General features: G+C 39.0%; 1 protein-coding gene across 5 annotated transcripts in view; it reads right to left on the minus strand.

Moving 5' to 3' along the window:
- Positions 1–24,170, minus strand: part of MYRIP (myosin VIIA and Rab interacting protein) — a 215,521-nt gene that overhangs the window by 106,650 nt on the left and 84,701 nt on the right. For all 5 annotated transcript variants that reach the window (XM_064671059.1, XM_064671032.1, XM_064671040.1 and 2 more), the window contains exon 3: positions 13,359–13,580. In XM_064671059.1, coding sequence (XP_064527129.1) covers positions 13,359–13,580 — 222 coding nt within the window. The remainder of the gene's footprint in view (positions 1–13,358; positions 13,581–24,170) is intronic.

The raw sequence follows: 24,170 nt of genomic DNA on the forward strand, positions 1-24,170 counted from the left end.
ACCAATGTAGGGATTACATTCCTGTCATAATGGGGCAAAAAAGTGAAAGCCACAGTGACCTACTCAACACCAGATGGTGAGCAGGTTCTGAGTAGGAAGCAGGACCCAGGTCCACCATCTACTTCCTCACCTGATGAATTCTGTCACCTACAGAGTAATAAAAATATTTTCTCCCTTCATGTGCTATAAAAAAAGTATTTACAAGTCCTCGTATAGATCTGTGATATAAGATACGTAGAGACATGGAGGAAACACTCTTTTCCTCTGTAGCAGGATCTGTGCATTACTTTTCTACCTTTAAATAAACACTAAAGCTATGTTTTGATTTGAAGCTCTTCTACCCTTCACAGACCATTCAAAGACATTTGAAATGCACACAATCAGCATCAGCAACCATTCAGGAAAACAGAAGTGTCAAAATAATTTTGGAAGCCACAATGATGCCTTCATAACCTAAATGAAAAGTGTGCAAATACCAGATAGCTCATGAGATTCAACACAATTCAGAAGTCATTGCCTGGCTTCAACAACGAGAATGCATACATTCACTTTCTATTTTACAAAGTAATTCTGACAACACTTTTCAGCTTAAGCAATGCTGCAATGGCAACTTTTCAATGTGCCCTTTAGTAACCGGAGTGGTACATTTGAACTGAGAGAAGTAGGATCTTTGTGTGACAGGAGCTAACAAAGCCCATGAAAAGGCCAAACCACATACTCAAAAGCACCCAGTTACATGAAATGAGAGAATTCAGAAGTGGTGTTGATCTGTATTTACGTTCTAGTAGCACCCATGAGATGTACTGTGTACCTGAGCTATGAGCCGAATTTAGAGGTGGTCCTGTCCCAAGAAGCTTTATACTTAAACATAAAGGAATTGTCATCATTGTCTATTTGGCCAAAAAGGACCTGGGGCAAGCAAAGTTTAACACAGCTGCCCTTAGAGATCATCTGAAGGAAAGCCAGGAGCTAAGTCCTAACTTTCAGAATTTCAAGGCACTAATTTCTTCACAAGACTCTCTGATATCAGTAGCTGGTGCATCTGAGCAATGGCAGCTGTGGGAAGGACACTGCCAAACTCAACACAAGCCTTCAAGAGGTGACATATATGCTCACTGAACACAATACTCCATATCCCTTTGAAAGTCAGCAGATTTAAATAAAGCCTGCTAGGCTGAAGTCCTGGGTGTCTGAGATCACAGAAGGTTTCTGTCTTGAAACTACTTCCTCGATGATTTTCACATCCAGATTACTCTAGATGCTATTACTGCAGCTAGCCCACGCTGGTCACCTGAGAAGTTCATTTGTCATCCATTAATCCTATCAAAAGTGAGCTGTTGCTAAAAAAAAGGTATCCAAAAAGTGATATCACTACAGTGAGTTCAAAGTATATGGTTTTGAATTTACCTCTGCATTTTTCTCAGGCTCATTTTTGCAAAGAAAAACCATGAAAAGAAATTGAGTATGCAACTTTTAGTTGCACAGTCACATAAATTGCACATAAATGGCCAGGTGAAGGTTCTGGGGGTCAAACCACCACCCACAACTACCTTGTGGGAGGATTTAGAGAAGAAAGTGCCAGATTGTCCTCAGAAGTTCTCAGGGAACAACAAGAGGCTGTGGATGCAATCGAGGACATGGGAAATCCTGATTAAATACATGGAAACACATTCATCATGACTGTGTTCAAACACTGGGACAGAGGCCCAGAAAGGCTGCAGGATCTGCATCCTTGAGGAGCTTAAAAACTTAACTGGAAAAGTCCCCAAGTAAAATGCTCCTCCTTGTCCTGCTTGGAGAAGGGGACTAGGACAGAGACCTCCAGAGATCATTTCCAGCCTGAATGATTCTGTAATTTGCCTGTCAGAGACCATCCTAAGGGGCAGGCACAGGTGCAAGTGTAGCTGCATCCCACATCTGCTAGCAGCCTTCAAAAGCTGGTTCAGCTTCCAGCAGTGCTGCCTTTGCAAGCCCTGTACAACCTGCTGTGAATCACTTGCTCTGTTTCCCCTTGGACCTCCCTTATCACCAGAGAGGGGCTCGCTGGAGCCCCAGCCACTACAGCCCAGGCAGCAGGTGCTGGCACAGTACCCTGACACATGAGGAGGAATAAACAGTGTAATTTTTCTGGCTGGCTGTCCTTTTTTTATAAAGTCTATTCATGCAACAGTCATACTGTAAAGTCATAGCCAGCTACCTATGGAGCTGCAGGTCTGGATTTGCTAAGACTAATTCTATTAAGCACTGGAATATGTTAGTGTATGGAGCGTGTGAGGCAGGCATCCGCCAAAAAATTTGCTAATTATATAGTGGAAGTGCTGTTCAAGATCCCTCTAGTGTTACTAATCCTTTATGCAGATATGTGCTGTTTAATTGCCAGTTGGGAATTACCATGACACGTTACATGACTAATTTTTCAAACTACAATCGTGCTATTTCCCCCACCCTCCTCCTTACACTTTTCTTGTCAATCTCCTTTCACTCTACTCTGTTGCTCTTTCTCTTGCCAGAACCACCTTCTTTGGTCGCAACTGCAAAACTTTGAAAGTGGAAAATACGGTATTTAAATGTACTGCACAGAATAGACTCAGAAAAAATATGCTTTTGCAGGTCTCAAAACCAACTCTCTTTACCTAAACCCCGTGGAAGATTGCTTTGAAAGCTGGTGTTTCTCAAGAATATTCAATCTGTAATTACAATTTGTATGATAAAAAAAAGAACCACTATTGCCACACTATGATTAGGAGCAACAGAGACACTAGTTATGTATGTTCTCTGTGTGAGCAGTCTAGTTTCTGTACTCGGATAGAGTTCCAGGAAGCAATGTTGATACAGACATGTTCCAAAATATTAACCCTAAATTCCGTTATACCCAATAGCCTTTTGATCCTAGAAGCAAAACACAAAAAGGCATTTTATCATAGGTCACAATGCCCAAGACTTAAAGGCATCAGTTGTAATGTGGTGGGTTTTTTTGAAACAGGTAACAGAACTACTTCCCCCCAAAATGAATGGCTCAGAATTTCTGGAGCACAGGAAGCAGGGGCATTCAAAATGTAGCTCACAGTGGAGACTTCTCAGTAGAGCACTTTACAGATTATTTTCTTCCTTGAGACAATTTCTAAAAGCATTTTTCATCAGAAGTATGCGCTGCCATCACAGATAGAGGCCTGGCTATTGGTGTGTTTGCAGGACTGGGACAAGTCATCGCAACTTTTTTCCCTGCTGCTAAGAGATATTAATTCACTTTTTATCTTGCCAGAGTTTGAAAGTGCTTTTGACAATTGCAACTACCTGAACTACAGAGAACTCAAGAAATCCCCTAGGTTACAAAGTCCTGCAAACACATCAGTGAGACAAAATCACAGCTATGACTCCTGATATAATTTCTACCATCCTTTAAATGGATTTCCTCTACATCACAAGCATTCATTTAAGTTTCCATACTCCAGGCACTATTCTACAAGCCGCTAAATTGAAAGCCAGGAAAAATCATGAACACAAAGCAAATCTGTCATCAGCAAATTGAAAACAATGTGAACCATGATATCTCCATTACCCTATTAACCTCACATACAACCTCAGAGTGTGACAGATGATGGAAAATAATATTGCATAATTAGATGAATAAACTCTCTCATTCAAGACTAATTTTCTCTTGAGGCCCTCATGAAAAGAGGATGGCCTTCTCAACTTGAGGTCTGGAGAAGCACCCCTCAAGTCTTCACATCTATGGACAGAAACAGAGATGAAACATAAATGAACCATTATGGACATCTAACTCCCACATATTGCCAAGAGACATCACTTCCTGAATTACAACAACAAGGTTACAGCATATTAAATTTCGAATCAAAATGATCAAGACTGGCAGTATTACAGGTCCAGCAGCCACACCCACAACATTACCTTACAAAGATTCCTTCCCAAAGCAAAAGTGTTCAACCCAAGAAGAAAGACCCCTTGTTCACAGAACAGCCCCCCCCCCAAAAAAGAGACCAATAAAACCACTTCAAAAAACCTGTTGGCATCCAACAACCCAGAGACAGAAGTCAAAGTGTAAAACCACACCATGTTTTAAATTATGGGGGGGGGGGGGAGGGAGAGCTATGAGGAGAGCAGAAGACATATTGGGTATGATTCTGAAGAAAAGTTTTAACTTCAGTGTCCATGTTTCAGGCAACTGAACTGCAATCTCTTACAGATTCATTTTCAGATTTTTCACATCAGGCCTCATCATTTTCCAGTTAATGTGAAGAATTTCACTTTTACTACAACAGCTTTCTGATGAAAACGATTTATCAAAGTAAATCCCAAGAGCACTATAAATCCAATACTAATCTGAAAACAAACAGGAAGTTTTCTTTTGCTATGGTCAAACAGCGCTTTCAAATAGTTCACAATTTCTGCATGCAAAAGTATTCTGGTTTTAGGCAATTTTTATTTCGGCACTATGTCAAAATTTCATCTTCATTTTTTGAAGCTGTTTTCGAGGGAAAAAATAAAAAAAAGGATAGAACAACCTGAAAAGAATGGAGATGCAAACTCAAAGACAGCTTTAGGTCACAGATTGCTTTCCCCCTTCGTTAACATGATCTTATTTGTGAATACAAAATAAATGAAAGAGCTGCCTGTTAGCTCCCAGGCTGAAGTGAACAAGACGTTTGCCTGGACAGCTATAGCAAAAGATGAAGGTGTGATGTAAGACAGGAAAAGGCATTAAACATACTTCCAGCACAGGTAACTGGCAAACATTACCACTTATTTCATGATCCACAACTGTAGGGTCATATTTTGAAAGCTGAGGGAATGGAAGATGCAAGAAGAACAATTCACTCTCTAACCAGACTCATGCAGTGCTTATTTGAAATAGGATTTCACAAAAAGTTAAATGCAGAAAAGATATGCTACTATGAAAGAAGTACAAGAAACCCAAATACTTAATTTTACACACAGTTTTTGAAAATGTCGTCTTTGGTAGAAAGACAGGGCAATTGCTTTTTCCATCTTCCTTCTTCCCCAAGTTATGGAAGTAGGATGAAATATGCAAACTTCTGATCTCATAGATGCTTAGTGAAGATACTAAGCAGTAAGTGCTTCACTACCTGTTTCATGTGAGAGTCTGGCCTGAGTAGTAAGAACATAGAGTGACTTATTTATTGATGTGGTCAATATTTTTTAAAATGACAAACTAAGTTCTCACTTTAACTTTTTTGGTAACACAAGAATGTTTTAAGAGCGCTAGCTAGAGGAAAGACACATTTGTTACTGCCATTCACTGCTAGTGGCTACTGCTAGTCTGGAGGATTTCCAATTTTCTCATCAAGAAACAAAACCCTATGCTAACTACAGCATTTATAATGCTTCTAAGGGTACCCATACATAATTGGGCAGCTATTCACAGTTAACAGGATAAATCTCTTGGAATAAAAAAACACTGAGGAGGCACAGGGGGTCTTTATCCATATGAAGTGGGATAAAAATAATATAATTTGGCAAAGTAATCTGAATTTCTCATGGACTGTCAAAATAGTCTTCATATACATCTTATAATGACAGAGTCAGAGAGGCATACAATACAGGTATAAAACAGTCTTCCTTCCTTGTAAGAGGTGTATAGGTGGTAAATCTATGTGGTGATTTAGTGGGAGAGGACTCTTCCTTCATGGCAAACATAGCATCACTCCTCTTGCCCAAGAGACATCACCCCACAGTTCCTCAAATCCACAGTGGGCCCCACCAAACATTAAGAATAGAAAAAGCAAAGAGCATGCATACAACATGTCCCTTGGAGACTGGCAGAGTACAGGCCAGAAGCTGACTTCACTCCTCGAGGTGGCAATGTCAGAATCAGCTGAAGTAAGTGACTGATTTCTGTACTTTGTTAAAACTTGACATTTGCACAAATACAATAGAAGAAAATATGATGACTCAGCAAATGCTGAAACGAACATACATCAAGCCAAGTAGCAATCTTTCATTATTGATAGTTAAAAAATGTTGAGTAATATGTCTATGTGAAAGTTACTTCTTAAAGTTACTTCAAGAGTGTTAACCACAGCATGACTTTTTACTTTATTACATTCATTTTATGATGTGAAAAAAAGTAATAGAGCACAATAAGACTTAACAAGTTAAATCTGATTTTCCCTTTTAAAAAATAATCCAGCATAGATGGCGTTCAATAGAGACCAGAAAAAATGAAGCAATGATATACAAAGATATGCTGACTTGACCCAAAAATTGAACATCTGATCTAGAGGAGCAGTCATGAAAAACTCTGTTTATACAAGTTTTTACTATTAAAAAAAAAAATCAGCAGATTTAGTTTTAAATTTTCACTTTTTTATCAAAGGGGACTTTTACCAGTACTAAATCAGTGCATTTTAAAATAAAGAAGTTTAAGAGTTTTTTCAGATCATCATCATGGCTAGGCTTCGCGAACGAAGATTTGGGTTTCAGATCAACATGTTTTGAAAAATAGTTTTCAAAGAACATTATACTAAGAGGATTTTAGAAACCCAACACAGAGAGGAAAAACATAAATCAGAAATCAGTCTCTGTTAGGGAAGTAAACATACAGTGGTCCTGAAGAGGCCAAGGAAAGGGTGATGATTGCCAGTGTTGAGGAATATCCCAGTGTGTTCCAAGGCCAACAGATAGTTTAGTGCTGCTGCACGACCTCGCGAGAGGGACAGGGGGGCTGAAATGCCTGGGCAGCAAATGTCTCCTCCTGAATGTTACAGTTTGGGCTGGCTGAAAAGCACTTCTCTGAAGCACAGTGTCTTGTATTTCAGCTAATGTTAATACAGAACAGAGCCAAAATGCTCACCATTCTCAGAAAACCAAAAAGAGCTCACTTGTGACCTTCCGCAGGGTATCAGGGAAACACCCTAAGTGTCACCCAGAAGCAGACAGCAGCGCCAGCTGGAGAGAAAAAGAGGACTCAGCATGGGTAAATCAGAGGGGTTTATTAGAATCCAAAGCTGCCTGGACATGTGGAGTTTATTATAACTACCAGTCCTAACAGTTGTCTCAGTTTGCTCAAAAATCTTCCACAGTAGAGGAGTTGTCAGAAAAGCAAACCTCATCCCTTCTGTCAACCAGGAAAACTCCATTGCAACACACAAAAATATCACCCTACTTAGACTACATATGTCCAGGAACAACTTTCTCAAGATTGAGCATCTGAAAACATCAAGCCATTGGCAAGACAGTATGAAAGGAAGTAATCGCTTTCTTCTTCAGGACAAAAAGACAGCAGATTAAACATCTGATATATTTAAAAACTAAGAATAGTTATACTACTGATACAAAGAATTAGTTGAAGTGGTCTTGCTTTAGGTAGAATCACTGTATTAATGAGGAATGCATAAATTTGATATTATGCTTAAAAAGGAAGAAAAGTACAAGTATTATTGCGTCAACTGCCCAGGAATCAGAATGACAGACTATTTTTTTGACATAACTTCTTTTCAATTCACTCTTGTAGGAAAATCTTGGCTTGCAATCCTTTACTACTTCACATATTTGTAAATTTGAGCCCTCTAGTTATTGCCATCTCTTATTGTTCCTTGTTTGACCCCCATTAACCCTACATCTTCCCTGAGTGCCACCAACACAACGTAGGGGCTGTGATGGCCCACAGCCCTCCAAGTCTCCTAAAACAGTGGTCAAAGATAAGGTGAACAGCACATGAAGTTCCAGTTGCAGAACTGACGCAAGGGAAGTTCTTCCATAAATTGTGCTTGATATTTAAGATGTATCTCAGCTACTGTAAGGCATGGTGTTCCCACTTGCCACTTAAGTGCCCACAATTAAAGAATCCTGTGTAGTTAGGTCTCAGCTTGTCACCTTGACTGAAAGTCCTTTAGCTTTTGCAAAACTGAAAAGCTAAGTTCAATCAGTAACTTACATGCTGCTTATTGTGTGGAAAAACCGTTACACCCTTTCATATTCCACTCCTCCCCGTTTAGCAGTCCCAATATTTTTGCACACTATTTACATAATATTTATTCCTACTAGAGAAGATGTTTGATAACTTTTCCTACTGTGACTTGCCAAAGGTAGGTGGAGCCTACAGACAAGCATTTATATATTAAAATTGAATATAAAGCTGTGGTATTCTATCCTCATTCATTCCCTGCAAGAATCCAAGCACTTACTTTTCTGTGCAACTAAAACACACAGGCCTTAACCGTGCTGACTGCAGCAAAACTACTATAGTAAGAGTACATTAATAATACTTAGCACTTTACAGCCATAGCATTTAACTTTTCAACCACCAACTTCCAAGAGCTCAGCATCATCAAATCCATTCTGCACATGGGGAAACTTGATACATAGAAACTATCCCAAGGTCACTCGACGGCTAAAACTGGAATTCAGTACTTCTAAAACACTGATTAGTCCTCCAGGCACTCAGACACACATTCACTTTCAAGGCTACTTAAAGCTAGAAGAGATCGCTTAATTAGCACTCGTATTTAGCTGTTTTAATAGACCTCTCTTTCCTACTCTCCTCTTCAATTCCATTTTTAGATACTTTTCTTAAAGCTCAGTGTAGCATTGCAGTCTGCTGTATGTTATGCAAGTTCGGCTTTATTCTGTCTAGCAGAAATTAAATTCTTCACAGTGAATACTTCAAAATAATTAACAGAGATCAGTATAGCAAAAAAACCAGCAGAGATCAACCTGTCAAAGCAACCAGTTTGCACATTCCTCTCTCTCCTCCTCCAGTTAGAGAACAACTGAATAAATCAAAGACTGCTCTTGGCTCTTGTACAAAATCCAAGCTCTTGCCCTTGCTCTTCGTGGGTACAGTGAGCAAAAGGATATGGAGTCTATGATCCCCTGCAATGCTAAAGCATGGTAAGGAGTAAGGAGATAAAGAGACAGGATACAAAACAGAGAGACAGGGGCAGTAGAAAGAGGAGGAAGAAAATTTGAATAGAGCAGCAGGCATTTTTGGAAGGAATTGCATCAATTTCTACAAGTACATACAGCTGAGAAAAATAATTTTCACTGCAATTTACTTAAAATTAGTAAATCCCTTAAGTACAACATGAATAGGATCATTCAGAGGACTTTTTAAAAAGCAGAACAAGATCCATATGTGTCCAATGAAGACAAGATGCACAAGGCAGAACTAAGACTTTATCTTCTGTGCTATGCCACACGGTGAATGTTCCTGTACAATTCTATGATGTCAGAAGAAAAAACACATTTCTTAGCATTTACGTGACAAAGTCACAGCTTCCAAGTTCTGTAGAAGTTCTCTCTAATGTCAGACAGGGATCTCAAACAGCAGAAATAGCAACTGTCACAAAACTATACACAAAGCTCCAAGCAATGGCTGAGGCAGACTACCTAAAATATATTTCAGCTTCCTTTTACCAGATGGTTTAGCCTGCTTGAAAGGAAAACAAGGTTGCTAAGCAGCATTAAATCTTCATTAGCTTTCTACAACTAAGTCCTGAAATCGACTGTTAATGTTATAGCCGAATGCATCAACAATCAAATACAAGGTTTAGTTATTAACTAGGAGTATTAGTTTTTCTCAAGTACCATCACAAGGTTTTGCCAAATTTTGATGATTTTTTTTCTTTTCCGCTTCAGAGACTGTAGCAAGTTTTACACTAAAACTTGCATCAGCTAAGCAGAAGAGATGTATCCTTTGGCAGGCTAAAATGCCATCTACCATCAACTTTATCATGTTTCCACAAATACCTGCTCTGTTCTGCTGACATTAAAGCACATTACAGCATTTTACAGGGCCCTCCAAATTAAACCATGTGAAGTATAAAGCTTTTATTAAGGACTGTTCCTCAGGCTGGCAAAGCTCCTTTCGATTTGAGAAGTGTTCTGCCTGCTAAATGAGCCTAGACTTTTATTTCCTGTTGCAATTTTCGTTTTATCAGAAGCATTGCTCCATTTTTACGTTACCATTAATCCCAATAACATACTAGTTGCAGACAAATGTACTGGACACTGCAGGTAGACTAACCTTAATAGATTTTCTTAAGTCTCACTCTAATGTGCATTAAGAAGCCCTAATGCATATCAAACTAACCTAATTAATTTTCAAGTTCCAGTAAAACAATTACATTTACTACTGATGCAAATTGTTAGATTCTAGTTAGAATCCTACTTTTCAACTGGGCACCACACCAAGCTCAAAAGAAAATGTAATCAACATTAATCAATAACTCCGGATTGAAGAGTTGACGAAGGTAATTGTTATTGTCTTGATTTTTTTATTTTAAAGCAGCAGAAAAATTGGAAGTATGAAAACAAAAGAAAAGAGCAGTTCTCTTAAACATTCAAATAAATCTGTGTTGCAAACAACCAGTGTGACATTTTTGGGATCCATTCTGAGGCACTCAAAACACTACTTTGCACTAAGTCCGAGTGTAAGCAGCATGACTGTGTTTCTCATTAGTTAATGACATAAAGAAGAAAAGGAGCAGTGACTGGGTCTCCATCTCCTAATAACTGTCACCAGCAAAAGACTGTTAACAACAAAACAACTTTTATAAAGCAGAATAATGACTTCCTGCAGATCAGGTGATGTCCTCATAGCCACAGCCTGGCTCAAGGAACCTAAGCAAGAGGCCACTAAGTAATGACCTTTCATCACCTGAGTGAGAGTTTTGAGAACAAGTGAGAAAATCACTCAACAGGTGGATGTGAAGACGTGAAGGATTAGGTGTCCATGCTCCCACTCACAACAGAGACACAAATCTTTTGATATGCAAACGGGGAGATCAGAAGAAGGGAACCAAGAATGCAGGGGGACTCATGAATGATAGTCATGAAAAGCTGAGGTCCACAGCCAGATGTTTGTGTACCTTATTTTGGATTGGAATTTACATACTCATCCTACTGTCCCAAAGTAAAGTGTGATTGGTTTAGAAAACCTGCAAAAATGTGCATTTTAATGGCTCACACTTTTTTGTTTGTTTGTTTGTTATTAGTACAGGTGTTAAACTGGAAAGCAGAGTATCACAAGCAGGGTGTTCCGCAATACAGCTCCTTGAAGAATGGAAAAGTGGTCTCAGACACATGGAAAGCACTCCCTATCTCTACTAAATGAGCAAAGAACCTCTCTGTCTCGCATCGAAAGCATTAATCCAGAGGGCAGAGAAACTGCCTGGAATCTTCTTAGCCAAGAAGACTTAAGAAGTACAGACCTCAGCAAGCTGCCTAAATACATTGTCTGAAGGGTGTCTAACAAGGAGACATTGTACAAAAGTTTGGAATAATCAGAAATGCTCTATACACAAATCAAAAACTTGATATTAGAAACATATAATTTTATCATAACATACCTACAGATTAAGAAGATACGCATGAGAGAAAAAGCCCTAGAACATTAATAACGTATCCAGAGATAAATCTAAATCAAAACGCACTAGTGGAATGTGTGCTAAATCTGGAAAATTGGGAAATTGAAGGAAGGTTCTGCAGTTCCTCACCAGATCAATACAGACATTGCTGTAAAGACATTTTTGAGCCTGAGATTCTATACCAAGACAAATTTCTAACTTTTAAAAGATGCATTGTGAAGGAGATATGCTTTAAAGGAGTTCAAACACCTAAATTTTCCTTGGCTTTTTAGTGAATTTTCTGGCTTTGGAAGAAGCGGATACTAACTTTTTGGCCAGTTTTCTACAGATGTTCTATTTTTCAAATGCTGACCTGAATATTTGCTCTCTGCGAAATGTTATTAGTCCAATAAACTAGAACATAAAATGATTAGTAGCAGTGTTAGTTAATATATTCACTGAAATTTATTCACTGAAAAGTAACTTCAAGCTGTGTCTCAGGTCTCATAAATAAAGGAAAATATTTATAACTTATTTACAGGAGGGTAACCAACTTTAAGGGTCAGAAATAGCATCTTTATCATACAGCTACAAATTTTTCTTCTGAAATTAAATTCTTTGAGACTTTTTTTTTTTTGTGGAGTCAGCAAAAGCTATTTTAAGTGCAGTTCATCAGCATCCACAAACCTGGCTGCCTGTGCCGTTGCCTAAATGGGTGAACTCAGGATAAATGGAAGACAGAGGTGTAATATGAAATGGTTGCATGACTAAAGTAGAAACAAGCACTGGCTCCACATCTCTCTGAGTTGCTGGAAAAGATATTCTTATCATTCACCTGCCTCCTTACTGGGCGAAAAGGAGTGTCTGTAGGTTTTCCAGAGTAAAAGTCAGAGAAGAATCAGGTGCCCTGGAGAATACAACCACCTTTGCCTTCAAACACTTTAGCTTTTGGAAACGTGGCATCATCTGTCTGGGATCCCTATGATTTTAAGGCCCTGTGTCAAAGGGCACCCACTTCATTCACAGATATTATAAGAAAGCTTAAATTTCAAGTGGATATTTATGGGAAACATAAGGAGGGAGCAATGAATCTTTGTTGAGCACAGGAATATCATATAGCATTGCAAAGGGACTTTGCTCTTGTCCTCATCCTGTGTTCTCCACTAAAGGGAAAGATGAAGAATAAACAGCCATCTTCATCACATTTGCTCAGTTGCTTTAGTTACCAATGTTCAAAATTAAACCATAAGGAATTGAGTCACTTCATTCACCCTTCTTGTCTGAGTTAAAAGGCCTTGGTCAGTGCTACATCGTCACAGATAGGGCTGCTCTTGGAACTTGGCCTGCACTGCAGACAACTATCACAGTCGCCATCCAAGGAACGGCCTCTTTGCTGCTGTAAAACATTTGCTTGAATTTGCTTTGTTTTTCTGATGCTATCTTTAAATGTGGTGGCTCTGTTACCCTCAGAAGGGTGAGAGAGTGAATCCCTGATACTCTCTGCAAATAGAAGCCTGGCAGCATATTCTTAACAGATGTTGCACTGCTATTTTGTCTGGGTACTTGCCAAAGTAAGCTCAAAGCATACCCACCAATAAGCTGGCATTTAGAAAAGCACTCCAAAACAGCCACAGCTGGATGATCTATTCACCAATATTCTTCTTTCCATTCCCCACCCATCAAAGGGATTTGCTGCAAAATGATTAATTGCTTTACCACCATCTGTGCTCAGGTTCCATTAGTAACCCAGGTGTTTCAGGAGAGCCTGGTCCTGCACAAGCTATGTCCAATTACTGCTTGCTGATACATCAGTCCAGCTAAGCAAGCCTGGAAAATGCAACACGTGACCAAACACTCTCAGAACAAATTAACCTCTACAAAAACCAGGCATGTCACACCTCAGGAACAAATCAACTCCTACATAAACAGGTACTTCACGTCCTATCCCACCAGAGTTAACTACTGACAAATAAAAGGAAAAGATCTGGTCAGGCCACAGTTGCTTTGCATAGGTTGCTGAACAGTCTTTACCTTGCTTGCTGACAGACGCTGCAAATCCAAGCCTTCTCCTTCTTCTGGTAAGTACTGCAGTTCTTGCAGATGTTGTACTTGCAGTCTTGGCACTGTCGCTTGCTGTTGATAAGAAATGTGAAAGGGGAACAGCAGCGAATACAGCAGTGCTCGTTGAACTTCTGCTGCTTGGAAAGGATGCTGCACTTGTTACCCTCTTCATCCAACTTCTGCTTCATCTCACTGGAATAAAAAGCAAAAGAACAAAAATGTAAACAAGATTTCAATGGTAAATCTTTCTCCTCTTTCCACATGTTCATGTTATAATCTTCAAATAACTTTCGCAGATGTGAAGTAAATGTCAGAAACACATATCCTAAATTTAGAATGGGGAAGGAAAAACTCCTGCGTTCCCTGGAGTCACCCATGTGCAACCCATTTAAACTCTCCGAGTCGCAAACCAGGGCAAAATTTACTCTGCTCCAGAGAGACAACCCTCAGGAGAGCCAGGCTGCTATGACAGGTATTCCACTTCTGCTAAGCCATAGTGTCATTTAATAACATACCGTTTCAGAGAGATTTGGGTGCTTTTCTAGTTAGGACCAATACTAAGACAACTACTGACTGTGAAAGTGTTTGCAGACAGTCTGTATAAAGTTTCCTGTATTCCAGCAGAAAGGCTCACTTATTAAAAAAAAACTAAAATAAAATAAATTGTGCATGCATGGTATTAAGTACTTTGCTATTTTCCATTTTACAGTGCTTTTGATATTTACAAATGAGGCAATATATTCTGTGATAACAGTAATAAAAAAGCATGCAGAAAGGAAAAGTTGTGTAAGCAGACAAGCCTGCAAATTCATCACACGTTTTCTGGCATGTACAACTAGGATATACTCTAAGAGAAGAAAAAATTAGAATTAATGAAAAACATTAAAATAAATAAAATAAAAGGTTATAAAACAGCATGCTTACATTCATTCTTGCAGTTTCTCAGAATTAGTGGTGACTATCTTACTATTTTCAATTGCTAATAAAAACCACTTTTAAGACTAGAGTAACACAGAGGTCTAAACAAAATTTAAAGGTACCACAAAACACAGACTAAGATGCAGGAAGACACAGTCATGACATGCTGACTTACACTTAAATTAATGCTTAAATGTCTTGTTACAGGAAAAAAAGGAATACACTTATTGCATACTTATTCAGGAACTCAACCAAGATAATCTATAGACATCATTATGAGCCAAGCCTGGAATATTAAAAAGGATCACATTACTGGGCTATACATCTTATTTGCCACTTCTGCCTCAGATTCATAACTCAAAATAAAAACAGCCTATTTTATAAAATTCTGACAGATAAGTTCTAAACGTCAAGTCTAAAAAACAATTAAGGCAGTGATCTAAAGCATACAATATTTGATCTTGCACATGCATCATATTTAAGCATAATCCCAATATATGCATTTTATAAATTTAAAACTTGAAAAACAATGTATGCATCTATCGCTTGTTCCCTGTATAAGGGTTTGACTGTTTTAGATTGCTCAAATCCAGATAAATACTCTTTGGACTTTCAAGTCAATAATCTTTCTTTGTTATTTTGTTGTCCAGATGGCAAAACACACTCCACATTTTTACAGAATGTGAAAGATGAAAAAAGTAAGAGATTATCATGTAAGTGAGGAAATACCTAAAATATGCAAGTCAAACTGGCTTCCTCGTGTAAACAGATAGAACTATGCCACAGATTAAATGAGATGGTTAGACTAGTTTGTCTTATCTCCATTGCTCCCTCCTACCATGGTACTACATGGACAGTCTCTCTCGGGAAGCAGTAGGGGAAGTGAACTGTTCCCCACGTCGCCCCTTCATCCATAGCAGGCATGCTAATCTGCAGCAATGGAGTGAGACAGAGCAATGTTCCTCCACGGAAGGTCAGGTGGGAACCCTAGGTCCCAGAAGAGAAGCTGATGAAGGTGAGGGCTGTATGATTCACAGAGAAATTCTGGCATGGAAAAGCATCGGCAGCCCAAAGTGCTGCAAAATTTGCTTCAGGATGGAGACCCCAGGCAGCAGGCTGGCCTCCCCATAAGATGAGAACAGCTAAGGAGTTGAGGTCAGGAGGAGTGGTGAAAAAAGAGGTTTTTGTTCTTATGGAGTTCTATTATCTGCCAGAGTTAGTAACATTGATACTTGGTAGTATCAGCTCCCATACTAAACATTGTCATGCTCAGTGTCATTTGAACCCTAATTAGGGCTCTAATGTGTGATTGCAAGATAAACCACAGAAGCAAAGCCACCAATTAAAGGTGCTCCAATAACGCTCACACAATATAAAATCAGGAATTTCATTCATGACAGAGCTAATAAAGCCTGATACCTAGAAAAAGCTGATCACACACATCAGAACAGCATTAATTACATCACTCTCCTCCATCAGGCTGCCAACATTCATTACAGTGGTAGAACCTCAATATCATTAAGGCATCTGCCTCAATGTTAAATAGGACTAAAATTGGGCAACGAATTAAAAAAGTAAATAGGATAGGTTTGGACAGGCTGGCAGATAAAGAGTATGACAGAAAAAGCCTTATTTCCACAGGAAACCAGGCAGAACAGAAAAGAAAGCAATGCAGATCTCTCTGATAGCTGTAACAAATTAAGGCTCTCATGCACTGCCTGCCAAAGACTATTCTAGTTCCTATAAGGAGTCAAATGGAAAAGGGGACCATCAACTGGACTTGTCATTTCAAGCCAAAACGCTACGGTCCACACTCTTTCCTTGGAAGCAAAACATGGGTTTCATATGAAAGCAAAGTGCTGCACAACTCTGGTAGTCAACTCAGCCTGCCTGGCTTGAGGAAAATTAGTCAAAATGAAAAGTAAGCTCTGGTTTACTCCCAGGAATATGTCAAAACCTGACTCGTACATGACTCCAGCTGGATGATTACTGTGAGTGGGATAATTAATGCAGGCTTTAATCTCAATACACTGAGAAAGTTGCACTGAAATTCAGGAGTTACAAATTGAAGCTCAAGGCATCCTGAGTTTGAAAGTCTCAGACTTTGTTTTCAGAATGTTCAAATGGCTTGGTACAAGAAGATTGTAAGAATGGTCTAAGGAAAGCAGTGAGCAGTCAATCTCTCATGCAGTGAAACTCACTTCCAAAAAGACGACATCCACCTGTGCAGAAGCTACTTCTACAAAGCAGGTCAAACCACCCAGTCATTGCAAACATTCCCCCTTCCTTCCCATGCAACACCTTTTCCCTCAATAAAAAAATGTCCCTTCTGGGGAAAGCACAGAAGAGTGGGAACCACAAATGACAGAATTTATTCACATCACAAGTCATAACTGATGGTGCTCAGCTATTATGGTTATGTGTAACGTAGTAATAAGCATCTGTGGAGAACTCCTGCTGTTTGAATGAATCTCGGATTGAATTTCATTTTCAGCCTTGAGTGGTTGCATTTCACTGATTGCTTACAAATACTAGAGAAGCAAAAAGTACTTAACAGATACCCAACACGTCTGTCACTAAAACTAATTCTGTCAAAAATCGTTTTATTGAACTATAAGTTCAATACATATGCAGATGCATATTTAGATTTTTCCAGAGGCTTTTATCAATTAATTTACATAGTTTGCATAAAAAATATGTAATTAATTTCAGTAAATGTTTAGGGCGATAAACTCCTGGCATGCAATTCCCACACAGTCAGGTTAGGAATACTTTCCAGCATACTGTTTTGGATGAAGGTTTTGCTATTATATTCTGAGGGTGAATAGTTGTCTTCCCCTCATCACCCACTACATTTTTGTGACTTTTTAAAATACAAATTAAATAGCTTTCATTGGCATGGTTTACTTCTTCTTAGTGTCTTCGAGGATTTTAACTGAATTTGTGGGAAGAATGAGATTCTGCTTTGCTGATTTGCAAATTATATGTTAGGTTAGGTATCATGTTATGCTGAAGATGGGTATGCCACAGTAGATTGCAAGGGAGGACACTGCTGAAATGTGGCTGGTGAGTTGTGCAGACATGCAACATGCCTCATCGCATGACTACTCTTCAGCAGCTGAGCAACAGCCTGCCTGAAATACCTTGTCTGATAAGTCATCCTTGGACCCTAGGAATGGCATCCCTTTTTGGTTCTACAAATAACACTACTTCAGACTTGTAAAAGTAGGATGAAACTTGCTAAACTGAAGCTACAGGATTGCCTTCCTTGCTCTTCACTGCCACCGATTTACAGAGTGATTTGTCCAAAGTCACAAGCTTTTTACATGCTTCATTTTAACTGCTGTACAATAGCAATAACAGTAAAAGTCAAAATGGCAATAATAAACTTTTTTTTGTCTACATATATAGATAAATATATCATAGAATCATTTATGTTGGTAAGGACCTTTAAGATCACCAAGTCCAGATGTTAACCCAGCACTGCCAAGTCAATCACCAAACCATGTCCCTATTTTGACAGATCTACATGTCTTTTAAATACCTCCAGGAATGGTGACTCAACCACTTCCCTGGGCAGCCTGTTTCCATGCTCAATAACCATTTAGGTGAAGAATTTTTTCCTAATATCCAGTCTAAACCTTCCTTGGCACAATTGAGGCCATTTCCTCTTGTCCTATCCTATGTTATCTGGGAGGAGAAACCAACTCCCACTTCACTACAAACCTTCTTTCAGTTAGTTGTAGAACACCTTTACAGCATCTTTCATTTAGTGACCATTCGATTCTCCTTCCTTGGAAGTATTTAAAAGCTGTCTCTGGTTACAATCCTGAGTACCATGATCTCTAGGAGACCCTGTTTGAGCAGGGAATGTCGGACTAGATGACCTCCAGCAGTCCCTTCAACCTTACCCATCCTGTGATTCTGTCATACAGTCCTCTCCACTGCTGTACTATAGTAAACAACATATTTACAACTAATGCTCAGAGCAAATGGCCCTCAAACTTTTCTTACCACAAGACCTGATTGCCTTATCTAAATAAAATTCTATTTCAAGTCACTTTTACAGTATACAGCAAATTGATTTCCTACTTACAACCAAGTAGGATAAGATGTATTCCGGGCATTATTGTAATACTGAATGTTCATTCTTTGGACTTAATACTACTTACTACTATTCTGGTGGGATTCAACAGGACTGAGGCATTTTTTCTGTGCTATTGTAATGACCTCAGCTTCAAAAACAGGTTGGCAGGTTTAAACATAATTCTTTAGTGTTTGCCTAAACAACGCCTTCTCCTCTAATAAATTTCTTTAAAACAATTGGTATTTTGCATATCCTGAATACAGAAACTTTTTTTTTTTTTTTGGTTTTGAACTAGCAGTGTGACAAGGATCGTTTTTTCACTGAGCTACAGTTGGATACTCATAAAGCTCTCTGACTGTAATTATTCCATATTTTAGTAAATGAAACAAATCCTAGATGACCCTGTATGCTTCCCACCAAGGATATTACTGTGATTACATACTCAAGGGCTGGGGCAGGTGGAGCTATAACCTCAAACTGAGAAGCCAACAATAATATACATGTTGACAACTTGCCATAATAAGATCATACTGGGAAGTTTAAAAAAAAAAGCTGGAAAGAAGCCTATGATGAGTTTGAGAAACAGTTTAAAAAAGCCTTTGCTGCATATATAAGGCTAGGATGATCAAACTCCAAGCCTCTCCACTGGTTGCAGCAATGAAAGGGAGTCCATAAAACAGCAGGCCATGGTAAGGTATATGACAACACAATGCTAGGAAAACCCACCTGTTTTTCATATAACAAGGAGAACAGTTCCTGGTGAAAACCTGATAATTAGCTTGAGCTCCAAGACAATCTGTATATGCAAGTCTGACTGCCAGGCTCCCTGAAACCCAGCTCTCTGCTCTTCTCTAAGGGCTTCTCTGAGCCCAATTATTGGGCTGCAGCCAGCTTACTCTTGTCTCACACCAGTCTCCATTTCAGACTGGCACCTGGCAGTGTAAAGGTAAAGTCCAGCTGGACTGCTTCCCATTTGCTCTGCTACTTTCTTGGGTGATGGACAAATACAATTTTTCCTACTATTTAATCACCTTTTGTTTTCCCCAGTAGAGTAGAGGTTAAATCTATTCTAGTTGCCTGCACAGGATAAGAGGAAAATGGAGGGACAATGTTTGTAGGAGTTACAAAAGAATCCTATTTCCTTCACATCACTCCCTCCTGCTGAACAGAGGAGCAGTGCTTTGACCACAGGTTATCAAGGACAGGTAGAAACTTTCTCCTTCCGTACTACAGATGAAGGCTTCTGTTTTCTGTCGTCTTAATTCAAATTACAACTGTTTCATAGGATAAGCTACTTTTTATCCATTTGGCACTGAAGCCTTTTTTCCTTCAAAGAATAATGAGCAGGCAGCATTCACTGAAAAGTGCTTTTCTTAGGAGAGCAGTGTTCAGCTCAGCTGTGTAACTGGTTGTCTCTCTTCTCTGCATTTGTTTGCACTATCTTACCTCCCAAACTAGATCACCAATTTGTCTTAAAACTGGTTTTAATCTTAGTTTGACAGCTGTTAAGAGCCTTAAAACATTGTTTCCCTCCACAGAAGAGAATGCCTTCAGTCACTCTTCTATCCAGGCATCCTTAATACTCACCTATACATAACAAGCTATTGAGGCATTTTGCTTAGCACAAAAATCTGCATTTCTGCATATTCTGGAGAGCAAGTGAGTAAGTTCTGATGTGCCTGTTCCCAGCCTTTCAGAGAAACCATTTTTACCAACTGCATCTCATGTTTTTCCACTCCCACAGGCAATCCAGATTTGGTCTGTTGTGCTGGGAGTTTCCTTGGGTTACAGAGATCAGCTAAAAATATAAGTTCCACCAATACTCTCTAAACTACAATATTGGAGGAAAAAGGGCTTTCCATATTCAGAGGCTAACATGCATACAGTATTTCCATCTCTGCTCTCCTTAGACCTGCCAGATGTGTACCAGATGCTGGAGTTGGGGTATAGATCCTTTAATTCATGGACAAGATGATGTCACTTACTCCTTGTCTACTAGTACAATGAGGAGTTGTCACGGGCTGCCTGTGACTGAAATTTCTCTCCTATTCACAATTTTTCAATTTGATGTTCAAGATTCCAGACTGTGATTACAAGAAGTGGTTCACACCTCTGCCCTTGCTTCCTTTTTCCTTCTCCCAACCTCCCAGACCCCAGAAGCAGACCAACCAGGTTAGTAAAATGCTGCTAAATTTAGGGAAAACACTGTAAGGTTTACAAGCCCAACTCCTGGGCAGGGATCAGAGAGAACTAGCCAAAATTGCCAAGGACAGCTCCTCAGCGTTTTATCCCTTCCATGTTCTTTGTATCTCAATGTGTGGCATGATGCAAAGAGTGGTGAAGCTATATGCTGATAGGGTCATACAGCTTTCCTGCCTGTGGTGTACAGTAAGAACCAAATTCTCCCAGCAGGTGCATGCCTCCAGCCTCCATCGTTATTTACTCTCTTAGGATTCAGTGCTATTTTTTTTCTGCTGCCTCTTCTTCTCAAGTAGTTTATTCTTCTCTATCAGAATGGGCATCTAAACACAACTCCCAGAGAGTGCTACACCATCACCTCACCCCCCTTTTGTTTCTCTTACATCTTTGCTAAATTGTCCCTGGTGAAACTCTACTCGCTCTCTTTGAAGAAGTAGAGCACAGGATAGTACTATGTCCCTTTACAGCAGAAGCCAAGTTAATTCATTATCTTCAAATCAAAGCCTTTTTTTCTATGCTCTTATCAACCCTGTCACGATTGTGCCTCATGCTATATTTAACACTCAGTACATGAAGTAGCATTTTACACATTGCTGGTACTATCAAAAAGCCATGCTAGCACACCTACAAACACACCGCTGGCATTTGGGTAGCCTTCGTAGAACATACATCACTTTAATCTGTTCAGAGGCATCAGTCCAGCAGCAGTAGCAGACTTTGAGAACTGGACAGCAGGGAGTGTAACTTAAATGGAAGTAGGAGGGAAAGTAAAATCAAAAACATTCTAAAGCAAAAGAGCAAAACACAGAGTCTTTGGGGGGAGACGGGGATTTGAGCACTTAGAAACTCATAAATAGTTATGAGTAGGTCACTTGTACAAAAATCAGGAAAATTAATATTTCGCTGATTCTTTTACCTAAATCTTACTAACATCTCTTGAGGTTTTTTTTCTCTTCAGCTTTTCATTTCTATAATATTAAGTTTCTATAAAATTAATGGGTATTCCTGTAAAATCTCACTTTTTGATTTCCTTCTCTTTTCAAAAGTAGGAGCAAACACTGATAGTGCTGCATACATGCTATGCTACGATCTGGTCTTATGAAATTCTTTACAATTGTTGTCCAAGTTTTGTCTTTTTGTTGCTTAACTCAAAAGGCCTACAATGATATCCCATTGCCCTTAAAAATCAATGCTATAGATTCAGTGACTACTGTGCATTCGAACCAAACACTGTGTCCCACAGCATTGCACCATGCAGTTACTAATGGTATGAAACCTGTCTAAGAAAAAGTAACAGAGGCAGACATATTTAAGATGAGCTGACTAGCATGAAACTTCAGTGCCATCAGAGCTCTCACAGGATAGCAAAGTATTTAGGAACTTAAAATAACTTACTTTTATGTTTATCTCGGGTTAAATGAGGTGCAGGAATAAAACCCTATTTCAGTATTTTTCAAACTAGCCTTTGCAGCAACAATATGCAGACTAAGTGGACTCCATATTACCCTACTGAAAATACCCCATCTGCCTCAACTGATGTTCCTCAAAAAAAAGTTAACTTCATAAAAACATATCGCAGATTCTGTGGACAATCTCTTTCTAAAACTAAAAGAAATCCATCACAGTGGAAATGTTCTAGTGGTTTTACTTTTGGTTTGGGGTTCTTTGGTTTGTGGTTTGGTTGTTTTTGTTTGTTTGCTTTTGGTTGGTTGGTTTTTTAAGATTTGCAAAACACTTCTTATCATGGGAAAATAATTGCACTGAAACCTTCATATTTCTAATTAAATACCATAAAATAAATTTTGTGAAGACTAAGCTGTGGAAGGTTTGTGGTAATCACAGCTGAACCAATTAAACCGCTCATAGAATCAGAAACATGACAACATACTCAACACTTAGCTTTGTCAAAAAAATGCGTATCAAGCACTGCATTTGCTAGAGAGAGAATGGATCCAGTCAGCACCAAGATATGCTGTGGTTTGCTTGCCCCAGAACAGTACCTTCTTTGTTCTATCAGGTTCTACCCTAATCTGTTAACAATTTCATGCTCAGGTAAAGCCATTTCACAGAATGAGTGACTCCTGCTGTATTACTCTACAGACACCATGCTAGTGGCTATTAAAGGATGTTTCCTTTTCTGTTGCTGGCACAAGCACTATTAGTTGGTTTCTGTCATCAGCTGGAACTGACTGACATGTTAGAGTGCAGATAAAATGAAATAAATAATATACTGGTATTATTTTAAATTCCTCCTCATTTTGTAAACCCATAAATTGTCAGGGGACATAGTATTTAACCCCATTTTCTTTTGTCATGTTGGATATCACAGGAGCACAGACTGTGCACCACATTTAACTGAAAGGCTTTGAAATCTTCTGCGGGTAAGTGGAGCAGCGAGCATAAGGCAGGTTTAGCATTATAGAGCAGATACTCTGGAGAGCTCTGGGGATATCAGAAATCTCCACGTGAAAGCTAAAATGATCTTTTCCAAGACACAGTGCTGAGAGTATGAACTCCTTTGCCCTCCCATTCTAATACTGCCACATGGGACACATGAAAATAAATCTGGGTTTTAACATACTTTTCCCCCCTCACTCTTCCTTCACGTGTGCTCTCCTATCTCAGTTAAAGATTGGTCTGCAGCAAAGTAGGGTGTTCTGAGGTGAAATAATTCATCAGTGTTGGGGTCAAGCACTTCTGCTGCAAGTGCAGAACCTTCTGGGTAAATCCTGGGTTTGACTGAGAATGGCCAAAAGGTGTTTATCCTTGCTGGACATCGACCACAAGCTAAAAAATTTCCCCCCTTTTTCCCTATTTCTTTCATACTGAACCACTGACCACTACTATCTGAGTGATTTTTCAAATAATTTCACCTGCATATGCCACAGCCCCACAATGTGACTACAGAATGGTAAGCTTCAATTATCATTTACAATAGCATATTGTGACACCTTCCTCTTAGATTACAAACATGTATACTTTATGTGATACTACCCTATTAAACTGCCTAACGACCTAGCAAAACATCATTTGTTTTACCACCTTTCTTATATGCCTTCTCTGCTTTTTTCCTTCCCACATTTGGTAGGGATTTATAGTAACATAAACATTTGCTACTTTCCCCTCTCATTTCCTCTCAATAAATGTCGTTTTGCTCCCCCCGAAGTGTATTTCTCACTGTCTGCCTGGTATTTTTTTGAACTAGTATATCAATGTTTCTTTCCCCTTTTAGCTAATTATAGTAGAATTTTATTTTATCCTTCAATGTCCTTTACAAGTAATTTCCAGAAACAGCAAGAAGTTTATAAAATCGCACTGCATCAACAGCACTGATAACTACTTACCACAAACAGCTTATTTGACCAATAAAATCCTCAGCCTAAAAGCTTTCTATTCCCTGGCATTTACTGTTATCCTACATATGAAGCAACTAAAGTGCAGTTCTAAAAGTCTCTTTAATGCATTATTTTTGTAGCAGTCATTCTCTGTTTACCATTTTGCAGCTTATAATAGTGTATTTCATCACATATTTAATCCTATCTTTTTTCTCCTTGTAGCAAGTGGAAAAAATAGTTTAA

The sequence above is a fragment of the Pseudopipra pipra genome, chromosome 1, assembly GCF_036250125.1.
Source record: "Pseudopipra pipra isolate bDixPip1 chromosome 1, bDixPip1.hap1, whole genome shotgun sequence".
Lineage (NCBI taxonomy): Eukaryota > Metazoa > Chordata > Aves > Passeriformes > Pipridae > Pseudopipra > Pseudopipra pipra.